This window comes from Gymnogyps californianus, chromosome 4 (assembly GCF_018139145.2).
Source record: "Gymnogyps californianus isolate 813 chromosome 4, ASM1813914v2, whole genome shotgun sequence".
NCBI lineage: Eukaryota > Metazoa > Chordata > Aves > Accipitriformes > Cathartidae > Gymnogyps > Gymnogyps californianus.
In genome coordinates, this window is record NC_059474.1 from 78,690,791 (window position 1) to 78,717,254 (window position 26,464).

The following is a 26,464-nucleotide window of genomic DNA, read 5'->3' on the forward strand; positions in this document are numbered from 1 at the left end:
TGGTAAGGTCAACCTCGTTCTCCAAATGGGAAACTAAGACACAAGTTTAAAAGTTAGGTACTTTGAGTATTCAAGTGAAGACCTGAGTAGCTTGAAGCTAGATCCATGCTTAGATAAGATAAGTACTAGAACTGCAAATACGATGTCCTTAGGAGAAGAATAACAACACCTGTCATTCTTCATCTTTGTGCAGCTTTTCTTCAGGGAAAGTAAATCAATTTTCCAATTATGGTTTTCCCCTAAACATCTTGGGGTTTGTATGGGTGTGCTCTTCCCCATAGCTGTTAACAGACTTTGCTATTACTGCTTTATAAGCATGACTCACTAATTTTTCTGTCACGATAGTTCACACTGTCTTAGTGTCACTTCATACTTGTCGTACTTACGTAAGTCCTTTTTTACAACTGGAAGCAGGGATAGAAAGCCCTGTCCTCTCATTTACTGAAAAAACATGCCCTTCCTTCCCTTATACATGCAACTTCCTCTCTTGGGGTGAACTGGCCAATCGATTGTGATTTACATGCACACTAAACAGAGTACTGCCTTGCCTGGCATATTAGTCATAGGCAGTGTGCTTCAACCCTTCTGGGAAGCCCCGGCCAGGAAGGAGGAAAAGGTTAAAATCAAAATTCCACCACTTATTTCTGAACGTCGGCTGCTTCCACAGGCAGCACTTGTGGACCTTCTGGGTCTTAATGCAATTCTCCTGCTCCTTTAGCCAACGTAAAATATCTGTTTCATTGCTCTTCTTCTTCCAAAGACCTGTAGTGAAACGAACGCTCAAGGCCGTCTTGGATGCGTGTGGGCAGGTGTGAGTGACATGGAAGCCCCAGCAGACCCTCTAGAAGTAAGTGACTTTTGGCTGTCCTCTGAAGTGCTGTCTGATTAACAGGAACGGCTTGAGCTGGTGCAGGTATCATGTGTGTCACTTTGTAGATTGACAATTATGGGCTTATTTTTGTGTTCCAGTAGATTTCTTGGAATGATTTATGCTGTTTAAGAGCAGAAGGAAATGTTAGAAATATTTTTGGGTACGGCATTCTTAGAAAGAAAAACTTCCCTAGTGGGTTTTTGTTTCCCCCCTAAAAGTATCTGGTCATTTTCATTTGTTGTTATATTAAAGGTAGAAAGTGGTTCATTTTAGTGACCCAACAACTTCTGTGAGCAATATTCAGGCCAGTTGGTGCCAAGTGTATATATGGCTGTTAGGTTTGTGAGTTGTCCTGTTCACTTTAATAGGACACTTGAATATGTGCCTAAGGCCCAGATTCTGAAAATAATTCAACACATGGCTAACTCCATTGACTGCCAGGTAATTGCTTCAGATACTTTAAGTTAAACATGTTGATGAACTTCTACAGGAAGAGGGATTAAATATTTTCTGGCATGGAAGTCACGTGTTCCCCACTGGCCATGGGGCAAATACGTGGTCAGGATTCTTGCCTGTGAAAAGACACAACAAAACTATTCTTTTATCTTCTTCATTGGTATTTGGCACTAAATTCTCTAGCTGAAGAAAATAAATTTATTGCAGGAGATTTAAGACCTCAGAAGTGCTCACACTTTTATTCTAGTTTCTTATATATTGGTTGAGAATTTAGGGAGAAAAGAAAAATCTCTGACCAGGTATCTGAACATAGTATGGTTTATTTTTATGAGCATGTATCTTTTTTCCAGTACAGTTCTCTTGATATATATCTATATCTCTCTCTCTAATAGATCACATATTTGTTTTCATGACAATCTGTAGAAACTTGTTGGAAATTACATGATATACGACATTGCCATTATAAAAATGAGGGTTTAGTTGCTACTGTCCTGCAAGGGCAGAACTCCACACTTTAAAAAATGGAACAATTGCAGACTGATTTCCTAATTTCTCCGAATGGCCTATTCATTTTCTGTATTGCTTGTTTTGAACCCATTGTGCTAAAGTTTATTGCCTTGGGCCTGCAAGCACTTACCAGGGGCAATACTACTAATTATTCTAGTTCTTGTAAATGAAGGGAATTATTTACACCTGCTTCAACTTATGCTCAACTTTTGTGGCTTGTACTACTTGTTTGTATTACCATCTGTAAGATAATTAAAATCCTATTTTGTGTTCTATGTCTCAGATGCTACAAATAGACATAATTTTGTTTATTTCAGTGTCCGTTTGCGTAATGCTTCAATTAAAACACAGACTAAGCAGGGTTAAAGCAGATGTACACTTCAGAATCTGCTGTCAGCAGGTGTAAAGGTACTGAAATACAAATGCAATGTAAGAAAATGTTGCTGTTTCAGTTTCTTTACATGCACATGGCAGGGTGGATGGGAGTTTTGTATGATAATCTTGACTTGAAGAGAGGATGCTGAAAGCATTCATTTTTGAACATTTCTTTTCTCCAGTCAAGGCACATATTACTGACCAAAAAGAAGACTGTATCAACCAATTCTCTGGAACAACAGATTCTCTCACTGGAAAGACAGAGACGAGAGATGATCTTAAGTTTACCCTTCACCTTTACGGATATAACCTCTCAGACAGACATTACAGTATCAGTAATATGCCTGGAGCAGGAAATCGCTGAATGTGTTATCACTGTTACTTACACTGTGTTTATGCTGCAGTTGGTTTTACCTGCCAGTCCAGCAAGGCCTATATTTTTCCTGTGGGAAATCTCATCCTGCGCTCTTGTGAGACAATTTCTATGTGGACAATTTCTGCTTTGCATTTCTTCACAGCCCGAAGCGTGCAAGCACTTAAAATTATGTTTAAACTACTTCCTATAGTCCTACTTAACTCTACCAAGCTAGGCAGAGTTATATTTGGAGAACTGCTCCTAAAAACAAATGATGACTTATTGTAATGCAGCTATGAATCTAGAAGAGCAGAGATTTATACGGCACAAAGGGCAAATTTTCTTAACAATCACTATTGTAAAGGCCAAGGAACCACTGTGAGTAGTAGCCAGTTGTGTCTTGGTCACAGGTAGCAGCAAACTGGAAGCCTTTCTTTTGCTGAGCATCCTAAAGAGTGACCCTATATCCTACAAAGCAAAGTGCTTCAGAGGGACCTATTTGCCTTTCTCCAAGAAAAATACACGCACGCTGACTTCACTCCTACCACTTACATGCGTGGTGTTAGCCGATCTTCCCATCTTGCATGCATATGCTTGCTCAGTTTAGTGGTACTGAGAAAGGCAAGTGGGGTTTGCACTCAGTAGTAATTGCAGTCAATAGGAGTCTTCAGTTCACCTGTTTGAAGTCAGAGACCTTCTGACTGGAAATATGTTTGTGGAACTTAAAGCAAACTAACAAGAAAGTCCTTGGCCGTTTAGGAGCTGCGGCTTGGGATTTGTACAGTGTTGCAAATGATTCACCTGTAGCTTATTGTGTATTTGCATGTTTCCTGAATGTTACTTCCCTAACATTCATGTAGTTTAACTGAAATACCAAAGCACTGGCAGATGGGCTGTAAAGCTTGCCAAACCTTTAGCTTGCTTTTTCTGAAATGAACTGGCCAAATAATGAGGAGGTTGTGAACACTCATAGCTGGAGGATTAGAATGCCAGTCTATTTTTTATTTATTGACAATGTTGAAATAAGGGTTATTTACTGTGACTTCCTGATAATTACAGCTTCTGGAGGTGAACAAGCAATGGGATCTTCAATTTAGAAGTATGAAACAGCTTTATGAAAAACAGGTAACTATGTTGACTACTTCTATTGGAATATGTATGCCACCTGCTGATAGTTAAATCTGCGCTTAAATGCCAACCAGCCATAGCTATAGTAAATGTCTTAGGGGGTAAAGGCATCATTGTCTTTAGCTCACAAATTAAAAAAGCTTCATCACATAAAAGTGAAGCTAATGTGTGTACACTCTTCAGTAGGACAAAATAACCAGAGAAGCAGGGCATCTCTAAAATAGCAGGGACCAGGGTGAACATGACAGCAGAGATCTTCATGCCCTCCACAAGGTAATAAAAATTGCTCGTACTTCAGAGCACAATTAACTGAAAATTAGCCTGCAGTGCCTGGTGTGCCCAGCCACTGATCCACATCATCACATATCTGGTCGTTTTTGTCCCATCTCTTGTGGCTGGCTTGTGAAGCCTGGAAGCTCACTGTGGCTCCCTGTAACAGGGGAGCTCTCAGATAAATCCACCATGAGTGCTGCCTTCTATAAGCAGAGAGACTTTTTTGCTTTTGAGAAACTGCTCTGTACAAAAGCTCTTCATTAAAAAAAATAAATTGTAAATAAATACTTTTTATTTCCTTTTTTGTCAAGATCCCATTGGCATAGCTTTCATTCCTTGCTTGTGGCTGTGTGGCATCTTTGCTGCAGACATTATAATCAGCTACCTAGTGAAGCTGGCTGCTTACAATTTTACCTGGTATTCCAAAACCCGAGTTGGTTCATTGACTGACACTTCTCATCTGCTGTTTCCTTCTATGAAAAGGAAGTTTGCAGAGTGACCTCATGTGCTTATCAGGAAAATTTTCTCTCTAATATTTTCCAGTAAGCTTTACTGAGATCTGGATCATTTCTTTGAAACATTTGGGTTTTTTTTCCTTTCCCGAAAGAGAAGAGGAATTTACATGGCTCTTCCTCATTTAATATGGGACCATTTTATGCTTCTGGCTAGATCATTTGGATGTGCACCACTGCAGAGGGAGTCCAAATTGCAAAAGGGGAAAAAAAAAAAGGACATGAAAATGGAAAACTCATTTGGAGGGACAAGACCCATGGTAGCTGTCCTTGGGAAGCAAAACAGTGCGAGACCCAACTGGGTTAACATCAACAGAGAATTTGCCCAGGGTCATTAAGAGTCTCCACTGCAGACAGAGCAGTGGAGCTTGGAGGTGGGGAGGGGAAAGTCAGTGGCTGGGGACTTTACACGCAACCAGATTCACTCCTTTATGCCAATTTGCTGAGAGCTGAAAGGATTTGAAGGCACCTTTGAGGTGCTGTGCCTTTCAGGATCCCCAGTCACCCACCATGGTCTGTCACTTGCTTTTCAGCTGGCAGAAATGAAAGCAAAACTGGACGTGTCGGAGAGGAGAGTCAGTGAGCTGGAGGAAGAGAGACACCGACAGCGTCCAGAAGATGAGAGGTTGCGAGCCCTGGGCAGAGAGAGGCCGTTGCTGGAAACGGTAGGAGGGTGTACTCTGTTACCCGGGTTGTGCTCAGCATTGAAGGCTATTGTGCCTTTCCTCTTTCTCTTCTCGCGAGTGGCAGGGCGTGGGTTGTCACACAGCTGTGAGATGAGATTGTTGTGTTGAGTGCTCTTCAACGTTGTACCCAAGGCAGTGGCTGATCTTCTGTCTGATCAGAGAACTATGTATAGAGAGAGAGTCATTTCAATAGAAATTGGCAGAGAGCACGGCATTAGTGTGCGTGGGGGAGTAAAGAGCAGATTGATATGAATACTGCAGAGATTTCCTTCCTTGCTGTTCAGCTCGGGGTGAATTTCTTTGTGAACGAAAATGCTACAGTGATTTCAAATGGAATAGGAACCTCATTGCAGATGTTACATGAAGCGCTTGGCAAGAAATACTTGAAGGAATGAATTCAGCTCCAGGCACCCACATTTTGGTATTGCTGATATAGGCTTTTATGTGTGTGCTAGCTTATCTCAGCTCCCCATAAATATTAGCAATGTACTCAGTGCAGTTACTAGGGCTGAAAGTGCCTGGGCTGATCAGCTGCTCTAGAGCGGCATTCACCTCTCTCAGGACTCCTTAGGCACTGGCTATTGTGTAGGCATTCACATCTTAAGTTAGATCCCTAAGCTGAATTACCACCACAGTAAAACCACCAATCTGAGTGATCGGCATATATATGCCCAACATATACACAAAACTTTGTGCCCCGTTTTACAAGCACCACAGAGTGGTGCTTCCTATTCTCATTCTGCTTCATGGTATCACACACTTCATAACGTCTTGTAAGAGTTTCTGGATGGTGCTCTGACGGCTGAAGTTGGGCTTCTCTACTTGCTTGATAATGTGAAATAAACCTGAAAACAAGTGGCAATCGCATCACTTCCAGGCTCAGATAAGATACAAGTTAGCTGCTGCAGGAAAAGAAACGCAAAGACCTTAGCTTTTATCTTCATAAGCAGAACATTCATCTTACTTGCTTATCAATGACGCTATGGTCTTAGCTAAGCACGTGCTTGATTTCCAACCAGTAGGACTGTTTACATGTTTTAAAGCAAACCAGGTCATTATGTACTTGCTGAATCACTGCCTATATTTACTCTGAGTGTAGATTCAATGCGAGACAATCCAGCTTCCTGTTCATATTACTAAGGTTTTTACTGCCTGCCCTTTAATATATGATAGCTGTGAAGAAGAGCCCTAGCTACCTTTTTGAAAAGGTAAGGATGAGCAGTACACTATCCCAATTTTTTTACTACATACATGAATAATGAACTAAATGACAATATAATCCAAAAATCTCTTACGGGGACAGGTTAACCTGCATGGAACTTCAGCCTTAGATCTGAAATTTCTTTACAAATTATATACTCAGCCAGTAAGTGCTTCTATTTACTCTGAGTTTCTTTACTTTTTGGATGTCATGCAGGGATGCAGGAGATCTACACCGTTGCAGAGGTAGCTGCTAGAAATAGAGATTTTTGAATGAGCAACAAGGATTGTAACACCCATGTCAGCAGCTGTGCCAACTCAAGTTATCCTGTGCTGCCCATGGGGCAGGATGAAGAAAAAGCAATACTAGGGAATGATTCAGAAAAATGCATAAAGATATGTTCAGCTTGAAAGCACGTGAGCAGGCTTGTTGCTTTAAGGTTCAGCAGATGTGGAAGAGGCCCAAGCTGACGGATCTACCAAGATTAGATTTTTAATCTTTAAATCTTCAAGGGCTTTATGTTTTGTTTTGGTTTGGTTGGTTTTTTTTTTTTTCCTGCAGCAACTAACATTCTTCATACCTGCATTTGGTTTTATATATATTTGTGTGTGTATTTTTTTTTTTCTTTTCTTGAAAGATAACAACCCTTTCTTTTTTTAAATGTTTTACTTACCCCACTGTAGCAACAGAGCTGGAATGGGCTGTACAGGGCAATTGCCAGAGCAAAGTAATAAGACGTTTGTTCTCTACTTGTTATCTAGTCCAGCAGCCCGAGAGTACCTTTTAAACTTGTTTACTAAGAGTGGCAGTTCTCTGGGTGCTCTGCTGAGCCATTTAGGAAAACCAGCAGCACCAAACAACCCTGAGACAAATTACATGCTGCTGCTGTCTTACAGAGCTTTTTTCTTTTTTTTTTAATGCACATGGAGGTATGGCTCTCACAGAATGATAATATTATGAACTTTATCTGTGCCCGTGTCCTCCGTGGCCCACAGAGGAAAACTGACTGTTTTGGAGATTTAATTTTTTTGTTTTTGTTCTCTCTGGGCATGACTATGTACCCATAGACAGGAATCAAAGACCAGCCTAGTCACTGGAAAGTCTAGGTGCCATAACATCTAAGATTCAGTGTCAAATAAGAAGCAATAAGAGGTAAGAATTCAGATCGTTCAAAAACCTGAACAAACTGGAAATCTTTAGTTATAAACGGCCGTGTTCCCAGAGGTGTCAGCCTCTGAGAAGGAGAATGTGTGCTAGGAGCTAGGAAAAGAGGATGGCAAAGGTGAAGAGAAGAGCATAGCTAAAAGCCTATATGGATTTTAGTGTTTTGTTTTTCTTTAATATCTTAAAACATACATGTACATGCCAGCTTGAGTTAGCTCCTGGGTGAGTTCCTATACTTAATGCAGAGATACCCTGCTAATCTTGCCCCGTTTTTGGAGAAAATGAAATGTTCCAACTAACTTAGAAGAAAGGAAAATAAAGCTATCTCATGTGTAAGCAACAGGTTCTCATGGGGGTTTTTCACTGGCTCAATTAGCGCATGGTGATGCACTTCTCATGAGCCTGAACCGTAAATGCCTAGTAGCTGGCTGCACAGAGATATGACTCTTGCACAGAAAAAAACCCCATTCGTATGGTGTCCTGTGCGTGTGATTGTTGGATCTCATCTTTTTTAATCACATAAAGCAGCTGCAGAAGAATATTTGAAATACTTTTGTAGAACAGGCCATTCTGTTTCATATGTCTAAACAGCTTTGGTCTAAGACGGTCTGGCAAAAGCGGGCTAGTGAGGAATGCATTACTCTGTGAGAGAAGCTTCCACAATGCCATTTGCTTCAGGGTCTGATTCGGATCTTAGCTCCTTTCACTGTGAATTGAAAATAGCCGCACTGAAAGCGATCAGAGAAGAGAATCAAACTTAAAGTTTGGCAAATCTGTCCTAATAATTCCTATAATACCATCTTGAAAGACTAGTGTGTAAGTCCTGTTGCAAGTAGGGACATCTTCCTGGTAGTTTGCTGGGGGGTGACAACAGTGTAGGCACACACAGTAGGAAGGGTCAAGCTCAAGTCAGCAACAACTGTGGTGGTGTCAAAGAAAGTGGATTTTTAAGCCTTCATTGGTAGCTTGGTAATTCTTGAGCAGGCTGAGACCTACCTCAGTCTCTCGTGTAGTGGAAAAAGCCCTCAGACTATGTGATACTGAGATCTGGTTTTATCTGTAATGTTGTACGACACTGGGAACGGCTGGGACTCCACCAGTGTTTAACCCTGGCCTTATGCTATGAGTACATAAGACTAATACAGGTTTGGGATAATCATCTGTACAGTACTGATCTGCTTGCCCTGCCAGCTTTCTCATGCCTTTGTGCAACTGCAGACTGTAGAGAGCAGGGATTTAGTCTGGTATGTTGTCTCTGTCTCATCATATGGTGAGTGGTCAAAACAATTTCAACAGACATTATCATATCTGGTTTTACTAACCATCCGCCTTCCTGTTGCCTCCCTTCCCAGCTGTGTTTGGGACAACAAAAAGACAGCACATCTGCCAGACAGCAGATATTCTGAAAACTGTTCTTGAAAAATGGTTCCATCTGCATTTCAGCAGCATCTCTCTGTATTTTTGCATCCCAGAAGGAAACAAAGGTCCTTAGTGAAGCTCTCCATGAAATGAAGGAAGAGAACAAGCTCCTGAAGCAGAAGAACGCCTCAATGATCAGAAAGAAAGAACACTATGAGTGTGAAATAAGTCGTCTCAATAAGGTATGAACAAGAGTGAGCCACTGATCAGGACCTCTTCCTTTAATTCTAGGGTCTCTGTTGTCAAGCAGTGACACCAGCAGATGCCCAGCTTTCCAATCCTGAGTGAACAACCTGTTCATGGGAGCAAACCCATGATCACCATTTGGGAGCTGGGGAAACAAGCAAGAACTTACTTTAGCTAATACCTGTGCATGCTGTTCTTGGCAGGTAGTAGGGTTGCATTGTAAAGAAAAAAGTTAAGAGAATCTTCGGCTTCTCCTGTGAAACCTCTCTACGTGTCAGATCTAAGATCTTTCTACTTTCCCCCTCCCTAGAACAAAAGGGAAATGGCACAAAGATGCTTTCATATGCATCCAGTGAAACACTGTGATTAAAAACAAATTCAGACAGTTTAAAAACTGTTGTTTTACATATATTCTGTGTTTGAAAATAATAGCTTCTCTTCACAAGACATGCTTCTGTCTTTTTGTATACATACATATGTGTATTTATACATGTAAGTATTATGTGTATATATGTCTCATTGAGGAAATTGCCATAAAATAGCTAAATGGGATATTTTTTTTTTTAAACTAGGGGAAAGTAATAAATGTAACTTTGTTTAATCAAAAGATCACATAAAGCAGTGGGTGTTTTCTAACAATGTTGTATTTCATGGTGAACCGCAAACACTTCCTGAGGAAATGCACTGCAGTAACCATTGCTGTGTAACTGTAAGTGATACACAAGCTAAAGGGCCATGATGTGCAAAAGTCAAGGCAAAAAAGTAATGTTGCCATATTAAAAAAATCTCACAGAACATATGATCTCTAGCTCTTTTTGAAATGCATTGACAGGACTTGCTCAAAGCCTCAGTGTAACTTTCATGCAAGGTCTTGTTTGTAAAACAACTTATTTCAATATTTTATTTTGCTGTCTTATCTTATGATGTGGCTGGAACTAAGACAGAGCAGTGAATAGACCATTCTTTTAAATGAAACATCAATTTCATGTAACACACTTTTCCACGAGTAATTTACTGATTTTCTGTGTATTTGTATCCTTCAACTCTCATGTCGTGAATGCATGTAAGACTGGAAAGGACCCTCTGTGCCCTTTTAAGTCTAGTCCCCTGGTATTGCAGGTTCAGTGACTTGAAGTTCTTACAAATTCTCTGAAATCAAACAACTTTTTCCTTAAAAATACTTAAGCTTCTTCTACTGTGCTTCTGTTAGAAGGCTGTTTTGGAACTGTAACCCTTCTTTCATTAGATGCTTTCATTTGTTTCAATTGGGCTGAATTTATTCTGGCCAAATGATATTCATTTGTTGTTCTGGTAGTAGTTTCAAACAGATCTGCTTCACTCCTTGTGTGAAGCAGATCTGTCCTCTAGTGAAAATACGATTGCTCTCAGGGGCACTTGATCTTTCCCTATAGCTACAGAAAGCCATCATATTTTCACTAGAGGACAGTTTAGCTAAGCTGACCCAGCTCTTTTGATCTTTTAAAATACAACTGTGCCTGCTAATATGTATGTTTTTTCATCTCAGTCATTTTAAACTGCTTAGTTTTCAGTTTATGGAAGATACTACTACTTGTTTCTAAGTACACTAACCTTTTTACTTTAAATACATTGACCTTTTGGCTTCATCCAGCTTTGATCCAGTCATGCAGAGTACCCAAAGTAGAGCCCAGTCTGATCCTACATTTCTCATGTCTATAAGGCAATTCTCTTCAAAATTTCCTGCGAAGCCTAACACACTCTTGAGGTTAGATTAAGAGGTTTCTAGGTGCATGGACCACTTATGCTTTTCGTAGCTTTGGAAACCAAAGTAGTTATTTTTCAGTCATACCGTTCCATTTTTGATATTGAAAAATTCAGAAAACCTTTGTGCTGCTTGTCTTGCAATTTCAGGTTTCAGTTCTCAGTACTTCTGAATGAATGTTATTTAACACCGCGTTAAGTTAAACTCAATCTCAGTGAGCTGTGAGTTCTTTCTCATTGGTACATCTTCCTTGGTGTTAGCCATCCTGCCACTGCCACAGTGCTCTACATTATCCTCCTTATTGGAAATACTGTCTTTAGTCTTGCTCTCCTATGTAATGTTTTCCTTCTTGTACTCATTTTTATAGTGAAAAAAAGAAATTTATAGTTATATGTAGATATTTTATGGTTTCTTTTGCCACATACAGGTCGGTCTGACTGTGTCTCTGTCCTGGTTTCATCTGGGACCTCTTACCCTGCACTTTCATCTAAAAGCTGCCAAAAGGTGTAGCTTTTGTTGGGATGAAATTCTTTCTCCAGTCCCTGAAGGCATTTTAATTTTTCTTCTTGAAATTACTCATCTAGCTGTCCTTCGAGCATTTTCCTATACAATTTTTTTCAGCTTCCTTGAGATATGATTTTCTGGGGGGTAGGGGAGTGGTTTGTTTGGTTGGGGTTTTTTTGTACTTTGACTTTTAATGAAGTTGGAATAGCCAAATGATCTGAAAAAATTGCGTATAGGACCAATTATAGAAGGTGTCTAGAAGTTTTTTGTCATTTCTCAGATTTGCTAATTTGAAATTACAAATCTTAGTTACATATTTAAAACAGCTTATTTAGTTTTCTTTTCAAGTGTCTCATGATCATTCTATTCACAGTTGTTTTTTAAACCAGTGCAACAGTGATATCTTCATTTCTTCCATAAAGGACTCTAAAACAGCCCCACCTTTTGACAGTTCAGAGTGATGGGAATTTTGAAAGAAAAATATTCCAGTTATATCTTTGAGTATTAGCTTTAGTAGTGTTTAGTCTCCATTTTATACCTTGGAACCCAAATCTCCTACAATGACACAAATCTCTATAATTTGCTGTTGTTCCAATAGCAACATTACAAAATTTTACCTTTTCCCCCCCCATACTACCACTTCTGAGAATGTCTCTTACAATCTTTCCTCAAAGATTTTGATCTGGGTTTAGTATGACACTAAACCAATTCAGCTTTATTCATGCTGCAGTTTCTTATTTTATTTGAAGTGATAAAACTGGGTCTCATAGTATTGCTTCCAAATGTGGTTTAAAAAAATCCTCACCTTATTTTTCTCTACCATTAACCTTTTGAAGATCGAATTTTCTCGATTTTTCTATTTCTTCTCCATAATTCTAATATGTAGAACATCCTCAAAAAAAACCCCAAATAAACAAAAAAAAAAAAAGCACTGAAGAATTGCCCACATACCTAATATGTCTATATCATGATATGATTCTAGGAAGTGAGCTGCAAGAAAAATAGTCAATATAGTGACATTTGTTCAAGAATTAGGAGACTCGTCAACAGCTTATGAATATACATACTTCAATTGTAAAGGTGCGTTACCATTTGGTAACGTCAGGTGGCCATGATCAATAAGATATGTCCTAGTGAAGGAGTTTTGACAGAAGACAGAGCCATATAAAAAGTGGGTGCAGCAGATGACTAGGAAAATGGTATGTTGTGAAAGAAGCAGGACACTCAGTTATCTTTGAATTAGGGCATCTGAAGCACTTTCTTTTGAGGGTGGTCAAATATTAGAAGAGGTTGCTGGAGAGGCTGTGAAATCACCCTCCTTGGAGGTTCTCAATACTCAGTTGACAGGCCCTGAGCAATGTGACCTCCCTGGCCTGGCTCTGAGCAAGGGGCTTGGACCTCCAGAGGTCCCCTGCCACCCAAATGAGTCTCGTGATTCTGTGGTTGTCAGCAAGATCGACATGTGTCCTGCGTAGGCAGGGGGAAGAAGAAAAGCACATTTCACTCATCTTTGTCCTCAGCAGTACGCTTAACAAACCACACGCCTGGGAAAGGATCTGGGTTGCAGTCAGCCAGAGAACATATCATATGTACCACGATATTGTCAAACTTCACTGACTTGCTGCTGCTGGCAATCCATGCCCAATCTAAATGCCAATGTGAAACTTGTTTTTATTATTTGTTTTACTCTTTCTGCGGAGCACTGCAATGTCGTAGCCTAAAAGGGATTAGCAGTGGCTCAAAGGGGCAAAAGGATGATTAATCAGTAAGCTATCTGTATCTTCATCCTCCCATGTTTATGTTCAACCTTATTTATATATTGACATGGCACACAAACTTTGCCATTATTATACCAATTTCTCTTCTGCACAATTCTTAGGGACAGTAGCTCATGAGATAAAAAGCCTCCCTTTTCCCTTCTGTGCTCTCCATGGAAAGTGCTAATTTTTTTTTTTAAATTTTTTTGTTGGCCTTTTGATAATTAATACTAATCCTTGGGTTACTTTAGGTACTGGTTCTCCTGCTTGGCCACTTCCCCCTGTGCCTCTTCCCCCTTCAGATTATCTTCCCTCCTTCCCTTTATGGCATGAATGGAGTGTGGCCAGCAAGGGAGAGCTGGGGATCATTAGCAGGAATTGAACTTTCTAAAATGGACAAAGTTAGCTGAGTCCATATCTTATGTCAGAGACATTGAAAAGTACTGAATGGTGAGTATTTGTGCTAGAGTAAAAAAAAAAAAGTATGTGTAGTGTGTGGTTATAGACAGAGAGGGTTAAGAGTGATTTAAAAATTATTCCAGTCCAAGGGAGAGCTGTGTAATACTGTTTAAAAAACCTAAATCTGCAAAGAACTATGGCAGAATTTGACTGAAAAAATAGAGTGTTACCAGTGTAGTGTGTGTACTCATAACTCCCTCTACTGACAAGCTATAGAGACTACATAACTTCCTCTCAACCAGAGGGTTTACTTCGGTTCCAGTTGAAGAAATTTGTACTCTTAATGCAAAAAATGTTTGTCAGACTTTACTGTAGCCATATTTTTAGGCCATCTTTGAATATTGCTTTTATGTTCTTGGGTTTTTTGTTTGCTTGTTTGTGGCCTCAGCTGAATTTAGACACCTCTCTTTGTTTTCCCAAATTCTGACTTGCACGGGGAAATGGTGTTTTTGAATGAGATTTGCAGCTGTGATTTACACAGGTAAATGTTGGTTAATGTTATAAGTAAAAGCACAGTCCCCTGAATGACACTGTCTCAAAGTGGATGTAGTGTGGGTACTTTGAAAATTTGGACCTAGTCATGCATATATGTTATTCATGGGGTTTGTATCCAGTGTATATAATTGAAGCAACTGCAAGTGAAGGGAAAACCCCCACAAGTCTGTGACTCACTCTAATCTGTTTATTTAGAGAACAAACACTCTAATCATTTAAAAGGATTTTTTTTTTTGATGTAGTGAATCTCTGTTTAGTAATTTTGGTGTTTGACGTTGTAGGCTCTTCTGGATGTGTTGAAAAAGCAGCACTCACCTGCTCCTGGGACTCCTTCAGAGAAGGGTGACAGGAACAGCCTTGAGGACATGAGAACCCAACTTGAAGTTCTCAGACAGCAGGTGAGAACAGCTGGAAGTAAGCCTGGATGGATTTCATACAGCATAATTTTGCCCTCTCCCAAGAATTGTGCCTGGTAGACTTGCTATGTAGAGCTTTTGAAACGAAGAACCAGTTTAGCTGTAGCACATTCAAATGGTGTTTCCTAAGATGCTGTCATCACAGTAGTGTCAACAAAGTGAAACTGAGTCCTTGCGAAGGACTGGAGCAAGGACTTACGTAGGACTTGAAGTAGCAGAATGGCTCTCCTGACTCTTGGAGATGTCCTGCCAGCTCTCTGTTAGGGGCTGAATTTAATCCAGAGGGAACGCTAAACTTTGAGTTACTGATTGTATCGTCTTCTCCTTTTTTCTTAGAAGTTGAAATTTTAGTGAATTATCTAAGAACCGTACTCTTGGAAAACTAGAGTGTTGGCATTGCAATTTTTCAAAGTGTGAGGCAAAACATTTGCATCCGTAACCTGCATACCAATCACTAGAGAAGTGTATTTATTTTTTTTTTTAATCTTTGTTCTGAGCAATTCAAATGCTTTGTGCACTCTTTGTCTTTCCATATGAAAGAGTTTCTTTAAAAACATGATACTTCTCAGACAATTTTACATTTTAGGTCTGTCATCCTGGACAGTGTTAGGGTTAACATTATTGACACACAAATGGATGTGATCAGAATGGGAATTTTATTCAATGGGAATAAAATACTTGTTTCTGTCACGTTTGACAGCAGAGCCAGATTTTGCTCTCTAATGTAATGCTTGCCACATGCTGGAGAATAAAATCCTGCACTTGATTGTACAGTAATGAGTTATTTCATTCTACACAATAAAATAGAGTAAACCAATTTTTTTCAGAATTCTCATGGGGTATCCATTTTATGAATGTCTTTTTCTAGTTGTATAAATCAGTACAGTGAGTCCAGACTTCCTTCTGCACGAAATGGAGCAGAAGGCTCTAACTGTACAGAGGAGGGACTCTTGGGACAAACAGTGACGTGACAGAGTCTCACCAGAGCTTGGCTGTCATCAGCCCATCCCTGGCCACGACAGAAGAGATAAAGGCATTCATTCCTTGGGAGGTGTCCCCCTCTTTCTCAGGGCAACAGAATATATGGCAAAACTGTCACAAAGTGGTTCCCTTGCAGCTTCAGTGGATCATATAGCTGGGGAGCGGGAGGGAGGTGAGACGGCAGAGAGGGAATCGGGAGAGAAGAAATGAGGAAATACTGAGGAGGGAAGTGTGTAGATGGACAGGGATACAAGAGACCTAGATTTCTGCAAGCGACAGCTTTGCCTCTGCTTCGGAGGGTCAGGGGTGCGCATGTCTCCTCCAGGCACAGGCTGTGAAGCTGAGTCCCTATGCAGCCACACAGAAAGCCTTTGTTCCTTTTACACAGTGTTATTCAGGAAGGGAGTTATATCTAGTGGGGGACCATTGGGTCTGAAAAAAACCTTGCAAAAATTAGCTGCAACAGGCAAGTTGTGAAAATAACTCAGAAAGCCCAGTGTTGACTTTTTTCTTCCCCTGAGGTATTAACATTTCTCTAGTCCTCCTGTGAAGTCACAGTGCTGCTGTCAGCAAAAAGAAAACTGGAACTGTAGGACAGGCAGGACATGAGCCACAGCAAGCAAGTTCTTTGGAAATAGACTGTCAGCGGGCTTCAGTGACCAACCAAGAGGACATGAAGGACTTCTGAAAGTTCTGGTGGTGGTTCCCACCCCAATGTACTTTTGCTGTTATTTGTCAGTAGAAGTGCCACCAACCTTCAGCTTCTTACCAGATGGATGCTGGCCCGTTAGCTGAAGAATTAAGCCAGTCAGCTTAACACCAATTGATTTACGGATTTGTGTTTTGCTTCTGAATCCATGCGCTCGCTGCCTGTGCCTGGGGTGGTCAGATATTTTTTAATGGGATGAAGCGCTATGATTCCTGGCAACGTAAAAAGAGCTAAGCCATTGCATCCTTCAGTATTTGGAAGGCAGCTTATCTTCTAGAAACAGGGTCAAACCTCTGTATTTCCATTTTGAATTGTGTACATAACATTCCCTTCTGCTTCTATACTGGGGCAGGTAAGTTCTTTGGGCTGCAGTTTGAGAGGATGAATTAGAAGTCCTATATCGCAGACAAAAGGTACATGGGCCAATTATTTTTTCCATATACAGTTTCTAACATCTAGGGCATAATAGCCTCCTAGAGGTTTTTTTTTTTTCCCACAGTGCTCCAGCCAAGGTCTAAATTCCTTGACAGTCCAAGTCTTCTGGTCATTAATATGTGACTATGGCTCTAAATACTATCACTTATTCTGCACAGATTAGCGTGGGCCACACCTTGATTAGACAGCTAGCGCAGTGGGTAAGGTAGAGCTGCAGACAGCTACGAAAAGGCGCAAAGCAGGCTCAAGGCCAACGGTATTCAGTGGGCTATAAAAAGGCAGGAAGTTATTTGATGGTAGTGGCTCATTGTTAGGTTGGATAAGGTGATAATGTTCTGTCAGACTGTGTGCTAGAAGTCAGGTTTTTGTGCTGTGCCAGCACCTCCCATCTCCACCAGGACGCTAACTGCTTGTATCTGAGATACAGGGGGGAGTTGGAAGTGCTCATAATTGAAGAGAAAACTGGAAAAAATGTTGGTAAGATGTTTGTCCTGCTACTGTTTATCCCTTAAAAACATTGATGTCTTTAGTATTTGCTGTCTTATTTATAATATTTAAAACTGATATCCGCCAGTCAGCTTTTTAAATTACAAGGGTCTAAGAATACTGAAGCTGTGGACTGTTTTGATTGATGGGTGCCATTGGAGAATAGCCGTTGCTTGTCATTTTGTATTGGTCATAAAAAAGACGAGGGAAACTTTTGGTTGCAGGATTGTGAAAAGGAGGGATCCCTTTTGGAATGCACCCTGCTGCTTGGCCAGTGTTTTAAAAAGCAACCAAACAACAAAGTGGATGAAAATTTCCATTGTGGCTCTGCTGAAATTCACATACTTGGTCATAATGATTGCAGGTACAAATATATGAAGAAGACTTCAGAAAGGAGAGATCTGACAGAGAAAGACTTAATGAGGAGAAAGAAGCATTGCAGAAAATTAATGAGAGATTACAGTCTCAGCTGAATAAACTAAACTCTCAGGTATGAGTCAAAAGAAAGTTACCATTGCCAGCACATGTGTATCTTATTTTTATTTTCTCACTTTCCATGCAACCCAAGGCTTTCTGGCCTCCATTAATTGACATTGGATTTTATGAGGTCACCACCTGGGATGAAATCATTCTGAAATAATGCAGTAAGAAGATGAGAAATGATTAGAGATGACTTCCAAATTAAGTAGATGAAGGGAGTATTTATTGCAAAAACTCTTCAAACATATCTTAAAATGGAGGGGGGGGGGAACAAAAAACAAATCCAGAGGATTGTTGATTGTTTCACTGGCACTTGATATAAAAGTTGCAACATCAAACCAACTTTTGAAATAAAAAGCTTCTGCAGTTAATCCTGACCTCTGCAGTGGAATTACAGTAATGTTAATATCACTGAAGAAAAAAAAAATTGTCTCCATCCAAATTAGCTGAGCAGCCGCTGCAATAATTTTTTGTTGCAACATCCTTTTTATCTCTTCACAGTAGTGTCAGTATTTTGTTCACAGACATTCAGGAAGCCATAGTAAAATCATGGCATGCAAAACTCTGAGCTTTCTCAATCCCTATTTAAAAATGATGAAATTTCGAGGTTTCCTGTCTTGACAAAATTGTGCAATGTTTTAAAAGAACGGCCGATTACCAAAATGTTCTGTGATGATTTATTGTCCTCCCCAACGTTGTTGTGAAACAGAAACTTCAGTATTGGCTTATTCTCAACCAACCCATGCATCAATACTAGTAGGGTCTTACAATAGTATCAGAGGCAAGGTGCTGTCAAGTGCCCCTCAATCCCATCGGCTTCAGCGGGAGTGGAGAGCAGGTCGGGCATCCTGGCCGATGCAGGGCACTGCTGCAGTAAGGCCCCAGACTTGTCAGTGCTTTTATGGGTACTTGGAAGCATTTCATGCAAGTGTAAAAGTAGCAATGCCAGAGGGAATGCCATGATTTGCCACTCAGGGCATCCCAGGCGTATAGAAATGCCTTGGACAAATCTGTTAGCATTGCATGCAATAACTTTCAGGTGTATTTCCCCCACCCACCAGCCTACTCCTGGGTGGTTCAGTAAGGTAAAGAAATTTTTTTGTAGGAGACAGAGTACTCAAAGACACCTTCTTCCTATACATTTTTGTATTGTCTAGAGACTGTAAAAGACTAAATTTCTTGCACAACCCCAGCCGGTCAATGGACGCTGTGAAAACCTCTCACAGCAGTGACAGTGAAGAGAGGGACTACAAATGGGGCTAAAAGGCCTTTCCCACTCCTCCCCAGTCGCTCTGGACCAGGAGAAATGCCAACAGCACTGCACGTGCACAACATACCCGAGGGGCTGTACAAGTGCTGTGTAATGTGTATGTACAGCTTGACTGTCCCTGCATTGCATCGACAGTTTGCACTAGAGATATTCTTGTTTGTCTCTTCCTGCCTTGGGATTTGATGAAACAGAGCTTGTGAAGAATTTTAAACATGAGAGGAACCATATAGAATATTTATTAGTTTCTTAAGTCAAATTATTTAATTGTGACTCATAGAATCATAGAATAGAATCATAGAATGTTAATCATCTTTTACCCCTCCTTGTTCTGTCCTTAGGCAAATTCCCGTTGACTGCTGGGACACAGAGAGCCTAAGAAAAGGCAGACCCAAATCTCGAGGCCATTGACTTTGGTCCTTTACCAAATTTACTTATTTTTCTTGTTATGCAAGTGCCTGTCCATGTAGTTCTGCTTCAAACTATTGAAAGCTACTGTGTGTAATGAAAATGTTTCTTGAATATAGAAAACACCCAGAAATGTGCTTGCCATATCTTGAAACCAATATTTTCTCACATAAAAAGTGTCAAGACTCTGCTGTGGCACAAGTCAGCTTTCTTAAATAATTTTTTAAATCATGAACAATCTGAAGGGGCTAAATGAGCAGCGTTGTGACCCATGCTGAGAGAGGAGGGTTTCTTCCCCATTGCTTTTTACTGATGAATTTGTACATGAATATTCTGTTGGTCATTGTATCCCACAGCTAATGCATTTCTTCTTGTTTTTCTTATTTTTTGACAGACAAAAGACCTCCCAGTACAGTCTGAGAGGCCCAGCTATCCACCTCCACTCTTCCTCTCACCATGTGTTAATTATGGGAGTTGTGGGTTGGTTCTTCACTATCAAGATCCTCGAGTACATCCAGTGTCTCGCAGGGCACATGAGCAGCAACAGCACTCGGTAAGGTTCCTACCATCTCCCATTTCACAAGGGCACTGATTTTCTTACAGCATGGTAACCACAGGAGAGTAACCTGGTGTTATCACAGTGCCATCCTCACCAGTAACTAGATCTATTGCTTCCTAGTTTGTTGTCGGTTCCAGATCAAGATTTTGTACTGGTTTTAGAATTAGTCCTAGGTCTGGAACAGCTTTGGTGATCTCTGTACAGTCTCTCTTCCCTTACTATCTGCCCCCAAATGCTGATTTTCTCTTGATAGTTGTGTTCTTTTCTTCTTTGCTGTTCCAGTGTCTTTGGTACTGAATTGCACAGAGTGCTGCCATGTGCAAATCAGAGCATAACCAATAAATCTGTGCACAAAAAGTAAAAATTCCAGCAATTTAAATATATAGTTTATGAGTTACATTTTAAATATATATTCTTATATATTTTAAATTTATTTTGGCAAATACTATGTATCTATAATACCACTAAGAAGAAAAAGGGGATTATTATACATTTGTTTTCAATGATACTGGTGGTCATTCCTTAATTAAAAAAATAAGGTGGTTTGATTGGACTCTTGCTGATTTCTTAGATTAATTTACTTCCATGACACACATTCAGAGGCCTTTCTAGCTATATAGTTACCCAAATTTGTAAATATGGATCTGCTCTCTGGAGTCCAGTTCTGGGCCTTCAACACAAATGATAGTAACAAAAATGAGAATGTAGCTGTGGTCAGCATTATTCTGTCTCTTCCCTCTATTTGGTCTAAGAAAGCTTGTTGACTAATATGTCTTATTTCTGCATCTTACACTGGGTATTTCTTTCTCTGGCCCTGTCTTTGGAAAATGACTTTCCTTCTTCTTCACTTACAGCTTCTGTATTCATAGGTAATATAACTGTCCTGCCGTCAGGCAATACCGCTGTAGCCAGACTGCACAATCCCAGGTTCCCTGTATGCCTTCTGGGTCAGGCAGGCAAGCTATTGGCAGGATTCACAACGTTGCTATTAAACTGTAAGGGCAAAATCCCAGATGCTGTTGCTTGTACCCAGTAGTATCTTCCCTCTGGTACACTGCTATGAAATGGGATTATGTGAGTAATAAGGTTCTACTGAGGGTGAGGCACTCTGGCTGTGAATGCTTTAGGAATGCAATTTTCCCAAGCCAGCCTGTGTATTGCAAAAAAAAAAAAAAAAAAAAAAAGTCAGCAGAAGTGGAAGTTATATCTGTGTGTGGCTAACAATGGGCAATTTGCCTTTTTCCCTGGCACACAACAGGGTCCTGTCTTCCTCAGCATGAAGAAGAATAGCTTTGCGCTAGGGCAGGTTATGTGAGGGGGAGTTATCTATTGCAAGGAAATACTGTTTCAAAGAGTGGTATCTTTGAAGTGCTTTGGGTTATCTAAGTGGGCTGCTCTTGTTCAAATCTAGTGAGAATGCATTTGAACATGGTGAATATAATTTTAAATACACAATATCTGTTTCTGGCTATGAAGCTGTCACGTATGGAAAGATGCTCAGTATTTGAGAAATTATAGCCAAATTTTTGCAAAACGCATATAAGGCTTTCAGGCTTCAGAAATCCAACAGGAAAGCTGTGGTCAAACAAGTAATTTCTATGCTTCAGGAGTGTGCTTATCTGCCTATTTATCAGAGTTGGAAGTATTGCAGAATGTTTTTCACTGCAATTTGGATACTGTCCCAGATTATTTTGGCTCTTCTCCCTGAACTTTCATCATCTGGGTTTCTAATTCTGCGAGGGATCACTGGGTTTACAACTTTGCCATTCCTGCCGGAGCGCCGGGGTCAGTTTGACTGGTTGCTTTGTAACTCCCAGTTTCATTCTGAGTTTTCTTTGAAATTCTTTGTCTGTGTGAGTGCAGTGTTGCTGCTCTGAGCTTTTGATACCTCCCTGAGCAATTTGTTTAGCAATGAAGAAAGGTGTTAGAATTTAATGAGTGTCCTGAGTTAACGTACGCAATCCTGTGTGTTTAATCTGTGCTTTTGCTTTTTCGTTCTTTTTATGTCTTGCACCTTTTTGTTCCTTTTTACACTGTTAGTAGAAACATTTTGTTTAGTCTGACGTGAAATACACCTCTTGTTTCTGAAATTCATTCAAGTTTGCATAGTGTAAGTACATATGAAAGAGAATAGTAGATCAGGGAACAGAAAATTCAACAAACTCAAAAAATCAATGCAAATAAGTGTATTTTGAGCCATTGGTGGAAAAACTATCTGTGCTTAAAGCAAAGCAGAGTCTTGCTTTGTATCAAAGCCTATTTTGTTTGCCCACAAGCACAGAATTAGTTAATAATTCCTGTGAATGGTATAATTTAAGTGAAAATAGGATAACTCCTTTTTTCCTGACAGTGTATGAGAGTGATTACCGCTATGTAACTATGAATGACAGCATACATAAAGGTTAAATCTATTTTCTCTATCTACAGCTTCATCCTGCCATCTTAATTTATGCAAAATTTCTTTAGAAGTCTATAAAATTTCTTCCCTACAAGTTGAAATCTGTAACAGTCTCCTTGGGACTACTCAGGATTTTTTCAGAGTAGTTTCTGCAAAACAAGAATTATTTTCCCAGTTTAACTAATCTGAAGCACTAATTACCTGGAATTTGACAAGCTTGCATGTACTACTTAAACCAGATAGACAGCTTAATACAGCTTCAACTGAAGGTTGAATGTCTGGTCCCAAAATTGTTTTCTCTAGTGGTAATTTGCTACTCATTATACCACACACTGTGGTAAAACTATAATGCAGTATTTCTTTCTTCCAGGATTTCCCTGGACAAAACTATGTTTGCATGGACATAACCTTCCCAATACTTCCTCTTATAAAAAAGATGGGAATTTTTCCCATCCCACAGTATTTTCAAGAAGTTATTTGATAACAGCTAATGTTATAGTAACACTAATACTAACCTGTGGGGAAGGGAGGAGGGGAGAGAACTTTATTAAATGGGTTATTCCTGTCACACTGAAACATGTTACAGATGTTAAATGTATTCAGACTGGAACAGCTTCACCTGTCAGGTCGATGTGCACCAGGTTTCTCTGGGGTTCTTTAGTACAGAGAGTGTGATGCCTGCTAGTATCTTCTGGTGCACTTTTTTCCTTAGCCCTTTTAAAATATGATTTGTTTCTGTTAATGTTTCTTTTGATTTGTGGGATCTAGAAAAGTTTACACCAATATTTCTAATAAGTGCAGCATCTAAACCACATGTCATAAAAAAGGAAGCAAGCTGAAAGACTCAATCAGTGGAAGTATAAAGCTAAATATAAGATTTTTTTTGTAAACTACTTTTGTATGACTAACAAAAAACTTCACAGCACAATTATATTTTTATCATGTCACTATTCTTTTGTTTGAAGTGTCTATGAAGTCCATATTGCTGTAATAATGTTTTATTGTTCTGTGCAGCCAGACTATCAGTGGTATGTTCCTGACCAGTTTCCGCCAGATGTGCAGCACAAGGCAAATGGTAAGACAACAGCTGTACAGAGCATATTTTAAATGTACTTTTTTTAAATGGGGGCCTTTGAGGGATGTAGAGTAAACTTTCCTATTTATCTGTTGAGTGCTTACATGACAGCTTTGCCTCAGAGAGCTGAGGCTGGTGTATGTGCAACACAGGTGAAGTTTGTAACATAATACCATCTACATTATGGCTTTCAGCTTTGTTGCAATTCATAAAATGTCTCTATTACACATTACAGGATCACACATTTGCCTCATTAAACACCTAGTAATAGTCCTAAAGAAAAGATATCCTCAGAGTTGTCCTTAGAGCTTCTGTTGCTTCAGCTAAGACTAAATTTAATGATGTGCCGAACCTGGGGGCCAAGATGGGGCAGATTTTAGAAGCCCTTGGTAACAAAGTACAGGCTTTAGGGTGTTGTTTCATCTTAAAGGCAAAATACCCATTGCTATTCTTGATCTGCTCTGATAGTTCAAGGTGCCAGGTCTGAAAATAAAACCACGTAAGTGGACGAAGTTAATTAGTTGCCAAAGTGTCGGTGCAAGCTTATCTTTTGGAAACCAGGAGGAGTATTTAATATTTGTACTTGGATTTGAAATCATGCAAAGTTCCTGGGTGTTTTGAAGGACTTGTTTCAGACCATTCAAAAGATGGATGCCAGAGAGCACAAGGAAGAAGGGACATAGTTCTGGATAGGAATCCGCCCCTCTGGATCTTCTCCTTCAGAAACTCCCCTAAACCACTCCTTTTCTCTCAAAAGTGGTTGAGAATTATGGCACCTGAAGTTTTGTGTTTTGCTCTGTTCTAATGTCTCGTGGCCCTTTTGTAGAGATACCACCTCAGATGAATGATACATCATCCTGTGCTGCAGGGGGACCGGCAAAGTTTGCTGGTGTGCACTGCAGGAGCGTGTATGCTTCAAGTGTCTGCCATTTCATGGTGCAAGTGGGTACCATATGGGGTGGCAGGGACTCATCACCAAAAGCTGTTTTGTAACATCTAGAAGAAGATGGCTACAGAGGAACTATTATGTTATTTATTGTTGTGCACATTTGCACAGAAGAGAGGGTAGGGTGGGAACATAGCTCGCCGAAATGGAGGATGAGCTTCCCATAATTACATGGCAACTGTTTGGAGGGTTCTGATGTGGTCGTAGGGAAAGTAGTGCTGTGACTGCAAGAGAGGACAGGAGATTAATTTTGTAGTTCCTCCCACTTAAACTCAAAGTGATTTACTGCACCAGAGAATACAGGGAGGATGTTTATAACAGTGAATGAAAGAAGTCCGGCCACCAACTGCAGCTGTGGTCCAGGGCAGTACACTTAGGGGATCTGAAGAAAGAGAGTTCTTCTTTTACCCTGCTTGATTATATGACTTGACTTCTGGCTCCCTGAAAAAACGTTTTTTAAATCCATGCTCTGTCTTACTGTTAGTGTTCCTTGTCCAGAGCATCCAAATACCTCCTTCTCAATGGGACGGTGAGTAGGACACTTGGATACTTTTCCCTTCTGTTTTTTCTTCAGTCCCCATAAAGAGGAATTCTCAACGAGTCCCATCATAGTGCTGTGTAGGATGTCTGCTTTAACATCTTCAGGGCTCTTATTCTTTTTATCTTTGCTGATAAAACAAAGATTATTTTATTAGCCATTGATGACAGAGAAGTCCAACTTCTACTATCAATTAAAAGGCACTAGCCTGGATTTATGTATTCTATATAGTCACCTATATTAAATCTGCATTTAAGTATTTTGAGAAAGGTTTCAAAGACAGAAACTCCAAGAATACATGATGAAAGTATTCTTGATGTTCCAATTTCTTTGTTCTATTTTGTACGAGTGCTAATTACAATGGTGGGTTTTAATGAGCTAGTATGTGCAGCAGCGTTCCCGAGTCTCATTTCTCATCTTTCATTTCCTCATTAGGTGATAAACTGACCAATAAATCTTATCTCTTCTGAGATAGGACTTCATTATAGAAAAACAAAACAGCAGTGCAGCAACTTTTAGGCATGAAGCAGTTTCCTTTAGGAATGCTATTTCAGTAGATTGATGTTTCTAGGGAAAACCCTTAGGTTTTCCTTAACTGAACAAATTTTCCTTTGACACTGGGTATTTTTTCTTAAGGAATAATTACAAAATACAGGTCACAGATTGTAACTTTAGAGCTGAACACAAATGAATTGAGAAGCTGATATTTTTTATGATCAAAAAAAAGCCTGTTTTCAAGATATCTGAATTCTATGAGTCTCTACATCAACTCTAACTAGTTTGCTATAATGTTATTGGGACTGCAAAGGCATATTGTCACCAAGGAGGAATTATTAATTTTTTCTGCAGTTTTGTATAGATGTACCTAGATTGTGTTTTCCTCCCTCTCTCCCCTCCTTTGTGAGGAAGGAAGTTATTTGTACCCAGGTGCTTTGGCATTTGACTTAGGTTCTCCAGGTCCTTCTGTAACCAGCTGTAATCTCATGTTTTCTGCTTCTTGTGTAACCATATCTGTACTTTCCTTGTGACTGGCACCACTTTTCTTAGCTGCTCCCATGTTCAAAGAAGACTATCTTAAAGGACTTCTGCCTCTGTGAAGCCTGGTTTGTCTTTCTGTTTTCTGTAAGAAACACCTCTTTTTGTCTGTATCTACAGAAATAGGATAATCACTGAAATATTTTTAAAATCTAAAAAAAAAAATCTGCTACAGAAATTTGATCAATCCTATTTGATCTTATTTTCCGAAGTTTCTACTCCGGTCTGTTATTTTCCCCACAGATCTAGGTTTTGGTAGTTGGCAGAGGATCACTTATGCACAAGTCTGAGGAGCAATGTTGCCTCCAGCTCTGAACTTTCACAGTAGTGTGATGGTTTGGATCTGGCACTTTTTGATTTGAGCTCTTTCTAATTAGCCTGGAAATAACTTCATCAGAATACAGGAAGGATGAGAGGAATAAGGGGGCAAAATGAGGGGAAAAAAAAACCCCAAAACACCTCAAAAAACTCTGTTCTTTTTTCCATTAAGCCTTTCTTGCCGAAATGAGAATGAAGAAGAGGTGTTCCACAGTAGCAAGACAATGGTAATTATCTAAATGAAATCCTTGCAATTTAGTTTTATGAAGAGAGTGAAGCTAAAGGGAGCTGCTAAGATTACAGCTATAAAGTATGGCTTTATGC

The 26,464-nt window shown here is 39.8% G+C and overlaps 1 protein-coding gene across 1 annotated transcript in view; it reads left to right on the forward strand.

The window, feature by feature from the left end:
- TNIP3 (TNFAIP3 interacting protein 3) overlaps positions 1-26,464 on the forward strand; it is a 70,717-nt gene that overhangs the window by 38,134 nt on the left and 6,119 nt on the right. The window contains exons 4-12 of the mRNA XM_050896171.1: positions 761-847; positions 2,392-2,479; positions 3,622-3,689; positions 5,011-5,142; positions 9,001-9,129; positions 14,371-14,487; positions 17,481-17,606; positions 19,666-19,824; positions 23,243-23,303. Of these exons, the coding sequence (XP_050752128.1) occupies positions 761-847; positions 2,392-2,479; positions 3,622-3,689; positions 5,011-5,142; positions 9,001-9,129; positions 14,371-14,487; positions 17,481-17,606; positions 19,666-19,824; positions 23,243-23,303 (967 nt within the window). The remainder of the gene's footprint in view (positions 1-760; positions 848-2,391; positions 2,480-3,621; positions 3,690-5,010; positions 5,143-9,000; positions 9,130-14,370; positions 14,488-17,480; positions 17,607-19,665; positions 19,825-23,242; positions 23,304-26,464) is intronic.